General features: G+C 45.0%; 3 protein-coding genes across 3 annotated transcripts; all 3 read right to left on the reverse strand.

The window, feature by feature from the left end:
- Nucleotides 1-35: 35 nt before the first annotated feature.
- On the reverse strand, nucleotides 36-6,867 carry LOC138351174 (fibroin heavy chain-like). Its single transcript, XM_069302814.1, has 9 exons — nucleotides 6,687-6,867; nucleotides 6,073-6,426; nucleotides 5,230-5,724; nucleotides 4,453-5,148; nucleotides 4,201-4,339; nucleotides 2,970-4,022; nucleotides 1,196-1,881; nucleotides 623-1,027; nucleotides 36-505 (listed from the first exon to the last, which is right to left on the reverse strand). Exons 1-9 carry the CDS (start codon nucleotides 6,865-6,867, stop codon nucleotides 36-38), a joined length of 4,479 nt encoding a protein of 1,492 aa, XP_069158915.1.
- A 710-nt stretch (nucleotides 6,868-7,577) lies between these two features.
- On the reverse strand, nucleotides 7,578-12,480 carry LOC138351175 (putative per-hexamer repeat protein 5). The gene is made up of 9 exons (XM_069302815.1): nucleotides 12,315-12,480; nucleotides 11,688-11,948; nucleotides 10,912-11,337; nucleotides 10,588-10,744; nucleotides 10,231-10,409; nucleotides 9,328-9,897; nucleotides 8,734-8,961; nucleotides 8,470-8,601; nucleotides 7,578-8,350 (listed from the first exon to the last, which is right to left on the reverse strand). The coding sequence occupies exons 1-9, from the start codon at nucleotides 12,478-12,480 to the stop codon at nucleotides 7,578-7,580; spliced, it is 2,892 nt and encodes a 963-aa protein (XP_069158916.1).
- Nucleotides 12,481-12,579: 99 nt separating this feature from the next.
- Nucleotides 12,580-15,449, reverse strand: LOC138351176 (putative per-hexamer repeat protein 5). Its single transcript, XM_069302816.1, has 6 exons — nucleotides 15,302-15,449; nucleotides 14,654-14,935; nucleotides 13,899-14,324; nucleotides 13,575-13,731; nucleotides 13,218-13,396; nucleotides 12,580-13,118 (listed from the first exon to the last, which is right to left on the reverse strand). Exons 1-6 carry the CDS (start codon nucleotides 15,447-15,449, stop codon nucleotides 12,580-12,582), a joined length of 1,731 nt encoding a protein of 576 aa, XP_069158917.1.
- Between the last annotated feature and the right edge of the window lie 3 nt (nucleotides 15,450-15,452).

Below are 15,452 nucleotides of genomic sequence, written 5' to 3' on the forward strand. Positions count from 1 at the left end.
CCAAGACCACTCTCTAGTCCCGGGCTATTATCAATTTATCGACCACAGGTAAGTCCTGTACCACTGTAAAGTCCTGAGCCATTATCAAGTCCTGGCCCACTATCATGTACTGTACTATTTTTAAGTCCTGAACCACTGTCAAGTCCTGGACCACTATCAACTCGTGGGCCATTATAAAGTCCTGGACCACTGTCAAGTCCTGGACCCCTATCAAATTCAAGACCATAATCAAGTCCTGGACTATTATCAAGTCCTTGTCCATTATCAAGTCCTGGACCACTATCATGTCCTGGACAATTGTCTAGTCCACAATCACTATCAAGTCCTGGACCTTTATCATGTCTTGGACCACTAACAAGTCCTAGAACATTATCAAGTCCTGGACCATTATCAAGTCCTGGACCACTATCAAGTCCTGGACTATTAACATGACCTGGACCACTATCAAGTCCTGGACCACTGTCAAGTCCTAGACCATTATCAAGTCCTGGACCATTATCAAGTCCTGGACCGCCATCAAGTCCTGGACCATTATCATGTCCTGGACCACTATCAAGTCCTGGACCACTGTCAAGTCCTGGACCATTATCAGGTCCTGGACCATTATCAAGTCCTACATCACTGTCAAGTCCTGGACCACTATCAAGTGCTGAACCATTATCAAGTCCTGGACCATTATCATGTCCTGGACCACTATAATTTCCTGGTCCACCATCAAGTCCAGGACCATTATCAAGCCCTGGACCATTATCAAGTCCTGGACGATTATCAAATCCTGGACCATTATCAAGTCCTAGACCATTATCAAGTCCTGAACCACTGTCAAATCCTGCACCATTATCAAGTCCTGGACCTCTATCAAGTCCTGAACCATTATCAAGTCCTGGATTATTATCAAGACCTGGACCACTATCAAGTCCTAGACCTTTATCAAGTCCAGGACCACTGTCAAGTCCTGGACCACTATCAAGTCCAGGACTATTATCACTTCCTGGAACACTGTCAAGTCCTGGACCATTATTAAGTCCTGGACCACCATCAAGTCCTTAACCATTATCAAGTCCTGGACCATTATCATGTCCTGGACCACTATCATATCCTGGTCCAAAATCAAGTCCAGGACCATTATTAAGCCCTGGACGATTATCAAGTCCTGGACTATTATCAAATCCTGGACCGTTATTAAGTTATTGACCATTATCATGTCCTGGACAACTGTCAAGTTCTGGACCTCTATCAAGTCCTGAACCATTATCAAGTCCTGCGACATTATCAAGTCCTGGACCATTATCAACTCCTGGACCACTGTCAATTCCTGAACCTTTATCAAGTCCTGTACCACTGTCAAATCCTGGACCATTATCAAGTCCTGGACCACTATCAAGTACTATACCATTGTCAAGTCCTGGACCACTTTCAAGTCCTAAACCACTATCAAGTCGTGGGCCATTATAAAGTCCTTGACCACTATCAAGTCCTGGACCACTGTCAAATCCTAGTCCATTATCAAGTCCTGGACCACTATCAAGTCGTGGGCCATTATAAAGTCCTGGACCACTATCAAGTCCTGGACCAGTGTCAAATCCTGGACCATTATCAAGTCCTGGACCACTATCAAGTCGTGGGCCATTATCAAGTCCTGGACCACTGTTAAGTCCTAGACCACTATCAAGTCCTCTACTATTATCAAGTCCTGGACCAATATTACCTCCTGAGCTATTATCTAGTCCTGCACCACTGTCAATTCCTGAACCATTATCAAGTCCTGTACCACTGTCAAGTCCTGGACCAGTATCAATTCGTGGGCCATTATAAAGTCCTGGACCACTGTCAGGTCCTGGACTGCTGTCAAGACCTGGACCATTATCAAGTCCTCGACCACTATCAAGTCGTGGGCCATTATTAAGTCCTTTACTACAATCAAGTCATGGACCCCTATCACGTCCAGGACCATTATCAAGTCCTGTACCATTATCATGCCCTGGACCACTATCAAGTCATGGACTGTTACGGACCCGAGCCCAGCGTCCGAGCACGGAGCAGTGACGACATCGCCATCTGTGAGTCTGCTCCCGAAACCCCCTCCAAATGGACGACGCCATCTAGTGAGGACGGGTTATCCCGGCCACAGGGGCTGGATTCCTTTCTTAATCAGCTCGTGACATAGACGCTGCTGATCTCTGGTGAGGTGGCGCTTAGACAGCAACGCTGTCTATGGAGTGGATAGGTGGACGTTTGTGTCTAAACCTGTAAGTGAGGCGCTCTAGAGTGTCCCAAGTACTAAAGACGTGTCTGATTACAGAGTCGACCTGGGACTGCTGTATTCGACGATGGGGCAGTCTACCAAAGGCAGCCATAGTCTCTCCACGAGTTTGCTCTGAGGAAGCTGTGAGTCACCCCCGGACGAACACTGTTGAGAGTTTTAGCCTGTCTGTGACGTGGCAGAGTTGAGGAATCGTTGCATCCGGGGCTGGCTGATGGAGGAGACTAGCCACTGTGGTGCTATAGAGAGGAGGGTGATCAGCGAGATCATACGAGGCTCCTGCCTAGGGCTCGCAACCCTAGTATCGGTCGTGGAGTGGCCTACACAGCGGAGCTGATCGGAACCTGCCAGCTACAGGCTGGATTTGAGGTTGAAGGCCTCCACGACGGTGCACCCAGTGGGACTGTGATTTGGCTGGCCTGTGGCCAGGGTAGATTCGCCGAGAGAATCAGAGGATTCATCGTGGGCCACAAAGAAGAGAACCAGAGCTACTCGTGAGCACCGTGGAGCATCCAGAGTCTTCGGAGGAAGACAAGTTATTGAACATAAGTGTAGTTATAGCCCCCGCGTGTGACTGTGAGAGATATATTTATGGTGGTGGTAGAAATATATATATAAAGCAGTGCATTGGTATCCCTTCCCCGTTAATTTACTTGCGTTACGGAACACACCCCTTGAAAGCCATTACTAACTTGTGGTCGGATACCCAAACACTAATAACATCAGAGAAGAACCCAGTTGCGACCCAATAGGGCCGTAACATGGACCACTGTCAAGTCTTGGACCATTATCAAGTTTTGGACCATTATAAAGTCCTACACAACTGTCAAGTCCTGGACCACTATCAAGTCCTGGGCCATTATTTGGTCCTGGCTCACTGTCAAGTACTGGACCACTATCATGTCCAGGACCATTATCAAGTCCTGGATCAATTTCATGCCAAGGACCACTTTCAAGTCCAAGACCTTTATCAAGTCCAGGACCACTGTCAAGTCTTGGACCACTATCAAGTCCTGGGCCATTATTAAGTCCTGGCTCACTGTCAAGTACTGGACCACTATCAAGTCCAGGACCATTATCAAGTCCTGGATCAATTTCATGTCCAGGACCACTTTCAAGTCCAAGACCTTTATCAAGTCCAGGACCACTGTCAAGTCCTGGACCACTATCAAGTCCAGGACCATTATCAATTCCTGGACCACTGTCAAGTCCTGGACCATTATCAAGTCCTGGGCCATTATCAATTCCTGAAACACTATTAAGTCCTGGTCTACTGTCAAGTTCTGGACCATTATCAATCCCTGGACCATTATAAAGTCCAGGACCATTATAAAGTCCAGGACCATTATCAAGTATTAGACCATTATCAAGTCCTGTACCATTATCAAGTCCTGGGCCATTCTCAAGTCCTTGACCACTGTCAAGTTCTGGACTACTATCAAGTACTGAGCCATTATCAAGTCCTGGACCACAGACAAGTCCTGAACCACTATCAAATCCAAAATCATTATCAAGTCCTAGACCATTATCAAGTCCTTGGCCATTAACAAGTCCTGGAACACTATCATGTCCTGGACCACTGTCAAGTCCTGGACCACCTACAAGTCCAGAACCATTATCAAGTCCTGGACCACTATCAAGTCCTGGACCATTATCAAATCCTTGACTATCATCAGGTCCTAGACCATTATCAAGTCCTGGACCATAATCAAGTCTTAGACCACTATCAAGTCCAGGACCATTATCATGTCCTGGACCACTATTAAGTCATGGACCACTGTTAAGTCCTAGACCATTATCAAGTCCTGGACCAAAATCAAATCCTAGACTATTATCAAATCCTACGTTACTGTCAAGTCCTGGACCACTATCAAGTCCTAGGCCATTATCAAGTCCTGGACCACTGTCATGTACTGGACCACTATCAAGTCCAGGACCCATTCTTAAGTCCTGGACCATTATCAAGCTCTGGACGACTATCAAGTCCAGGACCACTGTCAAGTCCTGGACCACTATCTAGTCCAGGACCATTATCAATTCCTGGACCACTGTCAAGTCCTGGACCATTATCAATTCCTGGACAAATATCAAGTCCTGGACCTCTATCAAGTCCTGAATTATTATCTAGTCCTGGACCATTATCATGTCCTGGACCACTATCATATGCTGGTCCACTATCAATCACAGACCATTATCAAGCCTTCTACCATTATCATGTCTTGGACTATTATCAAATTCTGGACCATTATCAAGTCCTAGACCATTATCAAGTCCTAGACCATTATCAAGTCCTGGACCACTGTCAAGTCCAGGACCATTAACAAGTCCTGGACGTATATCAAGTCCTGAACCACTATCAAGTCCTGCGTCATAATCAAGTCCTGGACCATTATCAACTCCTGGACCACTGTCAATTCTTGAACCATTCTCAAGTCCTGTACCACTGTCACGTCCTGGACCATTATCATGTCCTGGGCCACTGTCAATTCTAGGTTCACTGTCAAGTCCTGGGCCATTATCAAGTCCTCGTCCACAGTCAAGTCCTGGACAACTGCCAAGTCCTGGACCATAATCATGTCCTGGGCCACTATCAAGTTCTAAACCATTATCAAGTCCTGGACTATTGTCAAGTCTTGAACCACTATCAAGTCGTGGGCCATTATAAAGTCCTGGACCACTGTCAAATCCTGGACCATTATCAAAACATAGACCACTATCAAGTCGTGGGCCATTATAAAGTCCTGGACCAATGTCAAGTCCTAGACCACTGTCAGGTCCTCTACCATTATCAAATCCTGGACAAATATTAACTCCTTGGCCATTATCAAGTTCTGGACCACTGTCAAGTCCTGGACCACTATCAAGTCCAGGACCATTATCAAGTACTGGACCATTAACAAGTCATGTACTATTATCAATTCCTAGTCCGTTATCAAGTCCTTGATCACTGTCAAGTCCTGGTTCACTATCAAGTATTGAGCCATTATAAAGTCCTGGACCATTGTCAAGTCTTGGGCCATTCTCAAGTCCTTGACCACTGTCAAGTTCTGGAATACTATCAAGTACTGAGCCATTATCAAGTCCTGGACCACAGTCAAGTCCTGAACCACTATTAAATCCAAAATCATTATCAAGTCCTAGACCATTATCAAGTTCTTGACCAATAACAAGTCCTGGACCACAATCATGTCCTGGACCACTGTCAAGTCCTGGACCACTTACAAGTCCAGGACCATTATCAAGTCCTCGACCATTATCAAGTCCTGGACCAATATCAAGTCCTTGACTATCATCAAGTCCTAGACCATTATCAAGTCCTGGACCATAATCAAGTCTTGGACTACTATCAAGTCCTGGACCACTGTTAAGTCCTAGACCATTATCAAGTCCTGGACTATAATCAAGTCCTAGACTATTATCAAATCCTACACTACTGTCAAGTCCTGGACCACTATCAAGTCCTGGGCCATTATCAAGTCCTGGACCACTGTCATGTACTGGACCACTATCAAGTCCAGGACCCATTCTCAAGTCCAGGACCATTATCAAGCTCTGGACCACTATCAAGTCCAGGACCATTATTAATTCCTGGACCACCGTCAATTCCTGGATCATTATCAATTCCTGGACCACTATCATATGCTGGTCTACTATCAATCACAGACCATTATCAAGCCTTGGACCATTATCAAGTCTTGGACTATTATCAAATTCTGGACCATTATCAAGTCCTAGACCATTATCAAGTCCTGGACCACTGTCATGTCCAGGACCATTATCAAGTCCTGGAAGTATATCAAGTCCTGAACCATTATCAAGTCCTTCGTCATAATCAAGTCCTGGACCATTATCAACTCCTGGACCACTGTCAGTTCCTGAACCAATCTCAAGTCCTGTACCACTGTCACGTCCTGGACCATTATCATTTCCTGGACCACTGTCAAGTCTTGGATCACTGTCAAGTCCTCGACCACTGTCAAGTCCTGGACAACTGCCAAGTCCTGGACCATAATAATGTCCTGGGCCACTATCAAGTTCTGGACCATTATTAAGTCCTGGACCATTATCAAAACCTGGACCACTATCAAGTCGTAGGCCATTATCAAGTCCTGGACCACTGTCAATTCCTGATCTATTATCAAGTCCTGGACCGATGTCAAGACCTGGACCATATCAAGTCCTGGACCACTATCAGGTCGTGAGCCATTATCAAGTTCTTGACCACTGTCAAGTCCTGAACCACTGTCAAGTCCAGGACTATTATCAAGTCCTGGACTATTATCAAGTCCTGGACTATTATCAAGTCCTGAACCATTATCAAGTTCTGGACCATTATCATGTCCTGGACCATAATCAAGTCTTGGACCACTATCAAGTCCTGGACCATTATCATGTCCTGGACCACTATTAAGTTATGGACTACTATTAAGTCCTAGACCATTATCAAGTCCTGGACCAAAATCAAGTCTTAGACTATTATCAAATCCTACGATACTGTCAAGTCCTGGACCACTATCAAGTCCTAGGCCATTATCAAGTCCTGAACCACTGTCATGTACTGGACCACAATCAAGTCCAGGACCCATTCTCAAGTCTTGGACCATTATCAAGCTCTGTACCACTATCAAGTCCAGGACCACTGTCAAGTCCTGGACCACTATCTAGTCCAGGACCATTATCAATTCCTGGACCACTGTCAAGTCCTGGACCATTATCAATTCCTGGACAATTATCAAGTCCTGGACCTCTATCAAGTCCTATATTATTATCTAGTCCTGGACCACTATCATAAGCTGGTCCACTACCAATCACAGACCATTATCAAGCCTTGGACCATTATCAAGTCTTGGACTATTATCAAATTCTGTACCATTATCAAGTCCTGGACCACTGTCAAGTCCAGGACCATTATCAAGTCCTGGACGTATGTCAAGTCCTGAACCATTATCAAGTCCTGCGTCATAATCAAGTCCTGGACCATTATCAACTCCTGGACCACTGTCAATTCTTGAACCATTCTCAAGTCCTGTACCACTGTCATGTCCTGGGCCATTATCAAGTCCTGGACCACTGTCAATTCCTGATCTATTATCAAGTCCTGGACCGCTGTCAAGACCTGGACCATATCTAGTCCTGGACCACAATCAGGTCGTGAGCCATTATCAAGTTCTGGACCACTGTCAAGTGCTGGACCACGATCAAGGCCAGGACCATTATCAAGTACTGGACCATTAATAAGTCATGTACCATTATCAATTCCTAGTCCGTTATCAAGTCCTTGATCACTGTCAAGTCCTGGTTCACTAACAGGTATTCAGCCATTATAAAGTCCTGGACCATTGTCAAGTCTTAGGCCATTCTCAAGTCCTTGACCACTGTCAAGTTCTGGACTACTATCAAGTACTGGGCTATTATCAAGTCCTGGACCACAGTCAAGTCCTGAACCACTATCAAATCCAAAATCATTATCAAGTCCTAGACCATTATCAAGTTCTTGACCATTAACAAGTCCTGGACCACTATCATTTCCTGGACCACTGTCAAGTCCTGGCCCACTTACAAGTCCAGGGCCATTATCAAGTCCTGGACCACTATCAAGTCCTGTACCATTATCAAGTCCTTGACTATCATCAAGTCCTAGACCATTATCAAGACCTGGACCATAATCAAGTCTTGGACCACTATCAAGTCCTGGACCAGTATCAACTCCTGGACCACTGTCAATTCCTGAACCAATCTCAAGTCCTGTACCACTGTCACGTCCTGGACCATTATCATGTCCTAGACCACTGTCAAGTCTAGGATCACTGTCAAGTCCTGGGCCATTATCAAGTCCTCGACCACTGTCAAGTCCTGGACAACTGCCAAGTCCTGGACCATAACTATGTCCTGGGCCATTATCAAGTTCTAGACCATTATCAAGTCCTGGACTATTGTCAAGTCTTGAACCACTATCAAGTCGTGGGCCATTATAAAGTCCTGGACCATTATCAAAACCTGGACCACTATCAAGTCGTGGGCCATTATCAAGTCCTGGACCACTGTCAATTCCTGATCTATTATCAAGTCCTGGACCGCTGTCAAGACCTGGACCATATCAAGTCCTGGACCACTATCAGGTCGTGAGCCATTATCAAGGTCTGGACCACTGTCAAGTCCTGAACCACTGTCAAGTCAAGGACCATTATCAAGTCCTGGACTATTACCAAGTCCTGGAACATTATCAAGTCCAGAACCATTATCAAGTCCAGAACCATTATCAAGTTCTGGACCATTATCATGTCCTGGACCATAATCAAATCTTGGACCACTATCAAGTCCTGGACCATTATCATGTCCTGGACCACTATTAAGTTATGGACCACTATTAAGTCCTAAACCATTATCAAGTCATGGACCAAAATCAAGTCTTAGACTATTATCAAATCCTACGTTACTGTCAAGTCATGGACCACTATCAATTCCTAGACCATTATCAAGTTCTTGACCATTAACAAGTCCTGGACCACTATCATGTCCTGGACCACTGTCAAGTCCTGGACCACTTACAAGTCCAGGACCATTATCAAGTCCTGAACCACTATCAAGTCCTGGACCATTATCAAGTCCTTGACTATCATCAAGTCCTAGACCATTATCAAGTCCTGGACCATAATCAAGTCTTGGACCACTATCAAGTCCTGGACCAGTATCATGTCCTGGACCATTATCAAGTCATGAACCACTGTTAAGTCCTAGACCATTATCAAGTCCTGGACTATAATCAAGTCCTAGACTATTATCAAATCCTACACTACTGTCAAGTCCTGGACCACTATCAAGTCCTGGGCCATTATCAAGTCCTGGACCACTGTCATGTACTGGACCACCATCAAGTCCAGGACCCATTCTCAAGTCCTGGACCATTATCAAGCTCTGGACCACTATCAAGTCCAGGACCACTGTCAAGTCCTGGTCCACTATCTAGTCCAGGACCATTATCAATTCCTGGACCACTGTCAAGTCCTGGACCATTATCAATTCCAGGACCACTATCATATGCTGGTCCACTATCAATCACAGACCATTATCAAGCCTTGGACCATTATCAAGTCTTGGACTATTATCAAATTCTGCACCATTATCAAGTCCTAGACCATTATCAAGTCCTGGACCACTGTCATGTCCAGGACCATTATCAAGTCCTGGACGTATATCAAGTCCTGAACCATTATCAAGTCCTTCGTCATAATCAAGTCCTGGACCATTATCAACTCCTGGACCACTGTCAATTCCTGAACCAATCTCAAGTCCTGTACCACTGTCACGTCCTGGACCATTATCATGTCCTAGACCACTGTCAAGTCTAGGATCACTGTCAAGTCCTGGGCCATTATCAAGTCCTCGACCACTGTCAAGTCCTGGACAACTGCCAAGTCCTGGACCATAACTATGTCCTGGGCCATTATCAAGTTCTAGACCATTATCAAGTCCTGGACTATTGTCAAGTCTTGAACCACTATCAAGTCGTGGGCCATTATAAAGTCCTGGACCATTATCAAAACCTGGACCACTATCAAGTCGTGGGCCATTATCAAGTCCTGGACCACTGTCAATTCCTGATCTATTATCAAGTCCTGGACCGCTGTCAAGACCTGGACCATATCAAGTCCTGGACCACTATCAGGTCGTGAGCCATTATCAAGTTCTGGACCACTGTCAAGTCCTGAACCACTGTCAAGTCTAGGACAGTTATCAAGTCCTGGACTATTATCAAGTCCTGGACCATTATTAAGTCCAGAACCATTATCAAGTTCTGGACCATTATCATGTCCTGGACCATAATCAAGTCTTGGACCACTATCAAGTCCTGGACCATTATCATGTCCTGGACCACTATTAAGTTATGGACCACTATTAAGTCCTAGACTATTATCAAGTCCTGGACCAAAATCAAGTCTTAGACTCTTTATCAAATCCTACGTTACTGTCAAGTCCTGGACCACTATTAAGTCCTAGGCCATTATCAAGTCCTGGACCACTATCAAGTCCTGGACCATTATCAAGTCCTTGACTATCATCAAGTCCTAGACCATTATCAAGTCCTGGACCGTAATCAAGTCTTGGACCACTATCAAGTCCTGGACCATTATCATGTCCTGGACCACTATCAAGTCATGGACCACTGTTAAGTCCTAGACCATTATCAAGTCCTGGACTATAATCAAGTCCTAGACTATTATCAAATCCTACACTACTGTCAAGTCCTGGACCACTATCAAGTCCTGGGCCATTATCAAGTCCTGGACCACTGTCATGTACTGGACCACCATCAAGTCCAGGACCCATTCTCAAGTCCTGGACCATTATCAAGCTCTGGACCACTATCAAGTCCAGGACCACTGTCAAGTCCTGGTCCACTATCTAGTCCCGGACCATTATCAATTCCTGGACCACTGTCAAGTCCTGGACCATTATCAATTCCAGGACCACTATCATATGCTGGTCCACTATCAATCACAGACCATTATCAAGCCTTGGACCATTATCAAGTCTTGGACTATTATCAAATTCTGGACCATTATCAAGTCCTCGACCATTATCAAGTCCTGGACCACTGTCATGTCCAGGACCATTATCAAGTCCTGGACGTACATCAAGTCCTGAACCATTATCAAGTCCTTCGTCATAATCAAGTCCTGGACCATTATCAACTCCTGGACCACTGTCAATTCCTGAACCAATCTCAAGTCCTGTACCACTGTCACGTCCTGGACCATTATCATGTCCTAGACCACTGTCAAGTCTAGGATCACTGTCAAGTCCTGGGCCATTATCAAGTCCTCGACCACTGTCAAGTCCTGGACAACTGCCAAGTCCTGGACCATAACTATGTCCTGGGCCATTATCAAGTTCTAGACCATTATCAAGTCCTGGACTATTGTCAAGTCTTGAACCCTTATCAAGTCGTGGGCCATTATAAAGTCCTGGACCATTATCAAAACCTGGACCACTATCAAGTCGTGGGCCATTATCAAGTCCTGGACCACTGTCAATTCCTGATCTATTATCAAGTCCTGCACCGCTGTCAAGACCTGGACCATATCAAGTCCTGGACCACTATCAGGTCGTGAGCCATTATCAAGTTCTGGACCACTGTCAAGTCCTGAACCACTGTCAAGTCAAGGACCATTATCAAGTCCTGGACTATTATCAAGTCCTGGAACATTATCAAGTCCAGAACCATTATCAAGTCCAGAACCATTATCAAGTTCTGGACCATTATCATGTCCTGGACCATAATCAAGTCTTGGACCACTATCAAGTCCTGGACCATTATCATGTCCTGGACCACTATTAAGTAATGGACCACTATTAAGTCCTAAACCATTATCAAGTCATGGACCAAAATCAAGTCTTAGACTATTATCAAATCCTACGTTACTGTCAAGTCCTGGACCACTATCAAGTCCTAGACCATTATCAAGTTCTTGACCATTAACAAGTCCTGGACCACTATCATGTCCTGGACCACTGTCAAGTCCTGGACCACTTACAAGTCCAGGACCATTATCAAGTCCTGGACCACTATCAAGTCCTGGACCATTATCAAGTCCTTGACTATCATCAAGTCCTAGACCATTATCAAGTCCTGGACCATAATCAGGTCTTGGACCACTATCAAGTCCTGGACCAGTATCATGTCCTGGACCATTATCAAGTCATGAACCACTGTTCAGTCCTAGACCATTATCAAGTCCTGGACTATAATCAAGTCCTAGACTATTATCAAATCCTACACTACTGTCAAGTCCTGGACCACTATCAAGTCCTGGGCCATTATCAAGTCCTGGACCACTGTCATGTACTGGACCACCATCAAGTCCAGGACCCATTCTCAAGTCCTGGACCATTATCAAGCTCTGGACCACTATCAAGTCCAGGACCACTGTCAAGTCCTGGTCCACTATCTAGTCCAGGACCATTATCAATTCCTGGACCACTGTCAAGTCCTGGACCATTATCAATTCCAGGACCACTATCATATGCTGGTCCACTATCAATCACAGACCATTATCAAGCCTTGGACCATTATCAAGTCTTGGACTATTATCAAATTCTGGACCATTATCAAGTCCTAGACCATTATCAAGTCCTGGACCACTGTCATATCCAGGACCATTATCAAAGTCTTGGACGTATATCAAGTCCTGAACCATTATCAAGTCCTTCGTCATAATCAAGTCCTGGACCATTATCAACTCCTGGACCACTGTCAATTCCTGAACCAATCTCAAGTCCTGTACCACTGTCACGTCCTGGACCATAATCATGTCCTAGACCACTGTCAAGTCTAGGATCACTGTCAAGTCCTGGGCCATTATCAAGTCCTCGACCACTGTCAAGTCCTGGACAACTGCCAAGTCCTGGACCATAACTATGTCCTGGGCCATTATCAAGTTCTGGACCATTATCAAGTCCTGGACTATTGTCAAGTCTTGAACCATTATCAAGTCGTGGGCCATTATAAAGTCCTGGACTATTATCAAAACCTGGACCACTATCAAGTCGTGGGCCATTATCAAGTCCTGGACCACTGTCAATTCCTTATCTATTATCAAGTCCTGGACCGCTGTCAAGACCTGGACCATATCAAGTCCTGGACCACTATCAGGTCGTGAGCCATTATCAAGGTCTGGACCACTGTCAAGTCCTGAACCACTGTCAAGTCCAGGACCGTTATCAAGTCCTGGACTATTATGAAGTCCTGGACCATTATTAAGTCCAGAACCATTATCAAGTTCTGGACCATTATCATGTCCTGGACCATAATCAAGTCTTGGACCACTATCAAGTCCTGGACCATTATCATGTCCTGGACCACTATTAAGTTATGGACCACTATTAAGTCCTAGACTATTATCAAGTCCTGGACCAAAATCAAGTCTTAGACTATTATCAAATCCTACGTTACTGTCAAGTCCTGGACCACTATTAAGTCCTAGGCCATTATCAAGTCCTGGACCACTATCAAGTCCTGGACCATTATCAAGTCCTTGACTATCATCAAGTCCTAGACCATTATCAAGTCCTGGACCGTAATCAAGTCTTGGACCACTATCAAGTCCTGGACCATTATCATGTCCTGGACCACTATCAAGTCATGGACCACTGTTAAGTCCTAGACCATTATCAAGTCCTTGACTATAATCAAGTCCTAGACTATTATCAAATCCTACACTACTGTCAAGTCCTGGACCACTATCAAGTCCTGGGCCATTATCAAGTCCTGGACCACTGTCATGTACTGGACCACCATCAAGTCCAGGACCCATTCTCAAGTCCTGGACCATTATCAAGCTCTGGACCACTATCAAGTCCAGGACCACTGTCAAGTCCTGGTCCACTATCTAGTCCAGGACCATTATCAATTCCTGGACCACTGTCAAGTCCTGGACCATTATCAATTCCAGGACCACTATCATATGCTGGTCCACTATCAATCACAGACCATTATCAAGCCTTGGACCATTATCAAGTCTTGGACTATTATCAAATTCTGGACCATTATCAAGTCCTCGACCATTATCAAGTCCTGGACCACTGTCATGTCCAGGACCATTATCAAGTCCTGGACGTACATCAAGTCCTGAACCATTATCAAGTCCTTCGTCATAATCAAGTCCTGGACCATTATCAACTCCTGGACCACTGTCAATTCCTGAACCAATCTCAAGTCCTGTACCACTGTCACGTCCTGGACCATTATCATGTCCTAGACCACTGTCAAGTCTAGGATCACTGTCAAGTCCTGGGCCATTATCAAGTCCTCGACCACTGTCAAGTCCTGGACAACTGCCAAGTCCTGGACCATAACTATGTCCTGGGCCATTATCAAGTTCTAGACCATTATCAAGTCCTGGACTATTGTCAAGTCTTGAACCTCTATCAAGTCGTGGGCCATTATAAAGTCCTGGACCATTATCAAAACCTGGACCACTATCAAGTCGTGGGCCATTATCAAGTCCTGGACCACTGTCAATTCCTGATCTATTATCAAGTCCTGCACCGCTGTCAAGACCTGGACCATATCAAGTCCTGGACCACTACCAGGTCGTGAGCCATTATCAAGTTCTGGACCACTGTCAAGTCCTGAACCACTGTCAAGTCAAGGACCATTATCAAGTCCTGGACTATTATCAAGTCCTGGAACATTATCAAGTCCAGAACCATTATCAAGTCCAGAACCATTATCAAGTTCTGGACCATTATCATGTCCTGGACCATAATCAAGTCTTGGACCACTATCAAGTCCTGGACCATTATCATGTCCTGGACCACTATTAAGTTATGGACCACTATTAAGTCCTAAACCATTATCAAGTCATGGACGAAAATCAAGTCTTAGACTATTATCAAATCCTACGTTAGTGTCAAGTCCTGGACCACTATCAAGTCCTAGACCATTATCAAGTTCTTGACCATTAACAAGTCCTGGACCACTATCATGTCCTGGACCACTGTCAAGTCCTGGACCACTTACAAGTCCAGGACCATTATCAAGTCCTGGACCACTATCAAGTCCTGGACCATTATCAAGTCCTTGACTATCATCAAGTCCTAGACCATTATCAAGTCCTGGACCATAATCAGGTCTTGGACCACTATCAAGTCCTGGACCAGTATCATGTCCTGGACCATTATCAAGTCATGAACCACTGTTCAGTCCTAGACCATTATCAAGTCCTGGACTATAATCAAGTCCTAGACTATTATCAAATCCTACACTACTGTCAAGTCCTGGACCACTATCAAGTCCTGGGCCATTATCAAGTCCTGGACCACTGTCATGTACTGGACCACCATCAAGTCCAGGACCCATTCTCAAGTCCTGGACCATTATCAAGCTCTGGACCACTATCAAGTCCAGGACCACTGTCAAGTCCTGGTCCACTATCTAGTCCAGGACCATTATCAATTCTTGGACCACTGTCAAGTCCTGGACCATTATCAATTCCAGGACCACTATCATATGCTGGTCCACTATCAATCACAGACCATTATCAAGCCTTGGACCATTATCAAGTCTTGGACTATTATCAAATTCTGGACCATTATCAAGTCCTGGATCACTGTCATATCCAGGACCATTATCAAAGTCTTGGACGTATATCAAGTCCTGAACCATTATCAAGTCCTTCGTCATAAT

This window comes from Procambarus clarkii, chromosome 48, assembly GCF_040958095.1.
Source record: "Procambarus clarkii isolate CNS0578487 chromosome 48, FALCON_Pclarkii_2.0, whole genome shotgun sequence".
Lineage (NCBI taxonomy): Eukaryota > Metazoa > Arthropoda > Malacostraca > Decapoda > Cambaridae > Procambarus > Procambarus clarkii.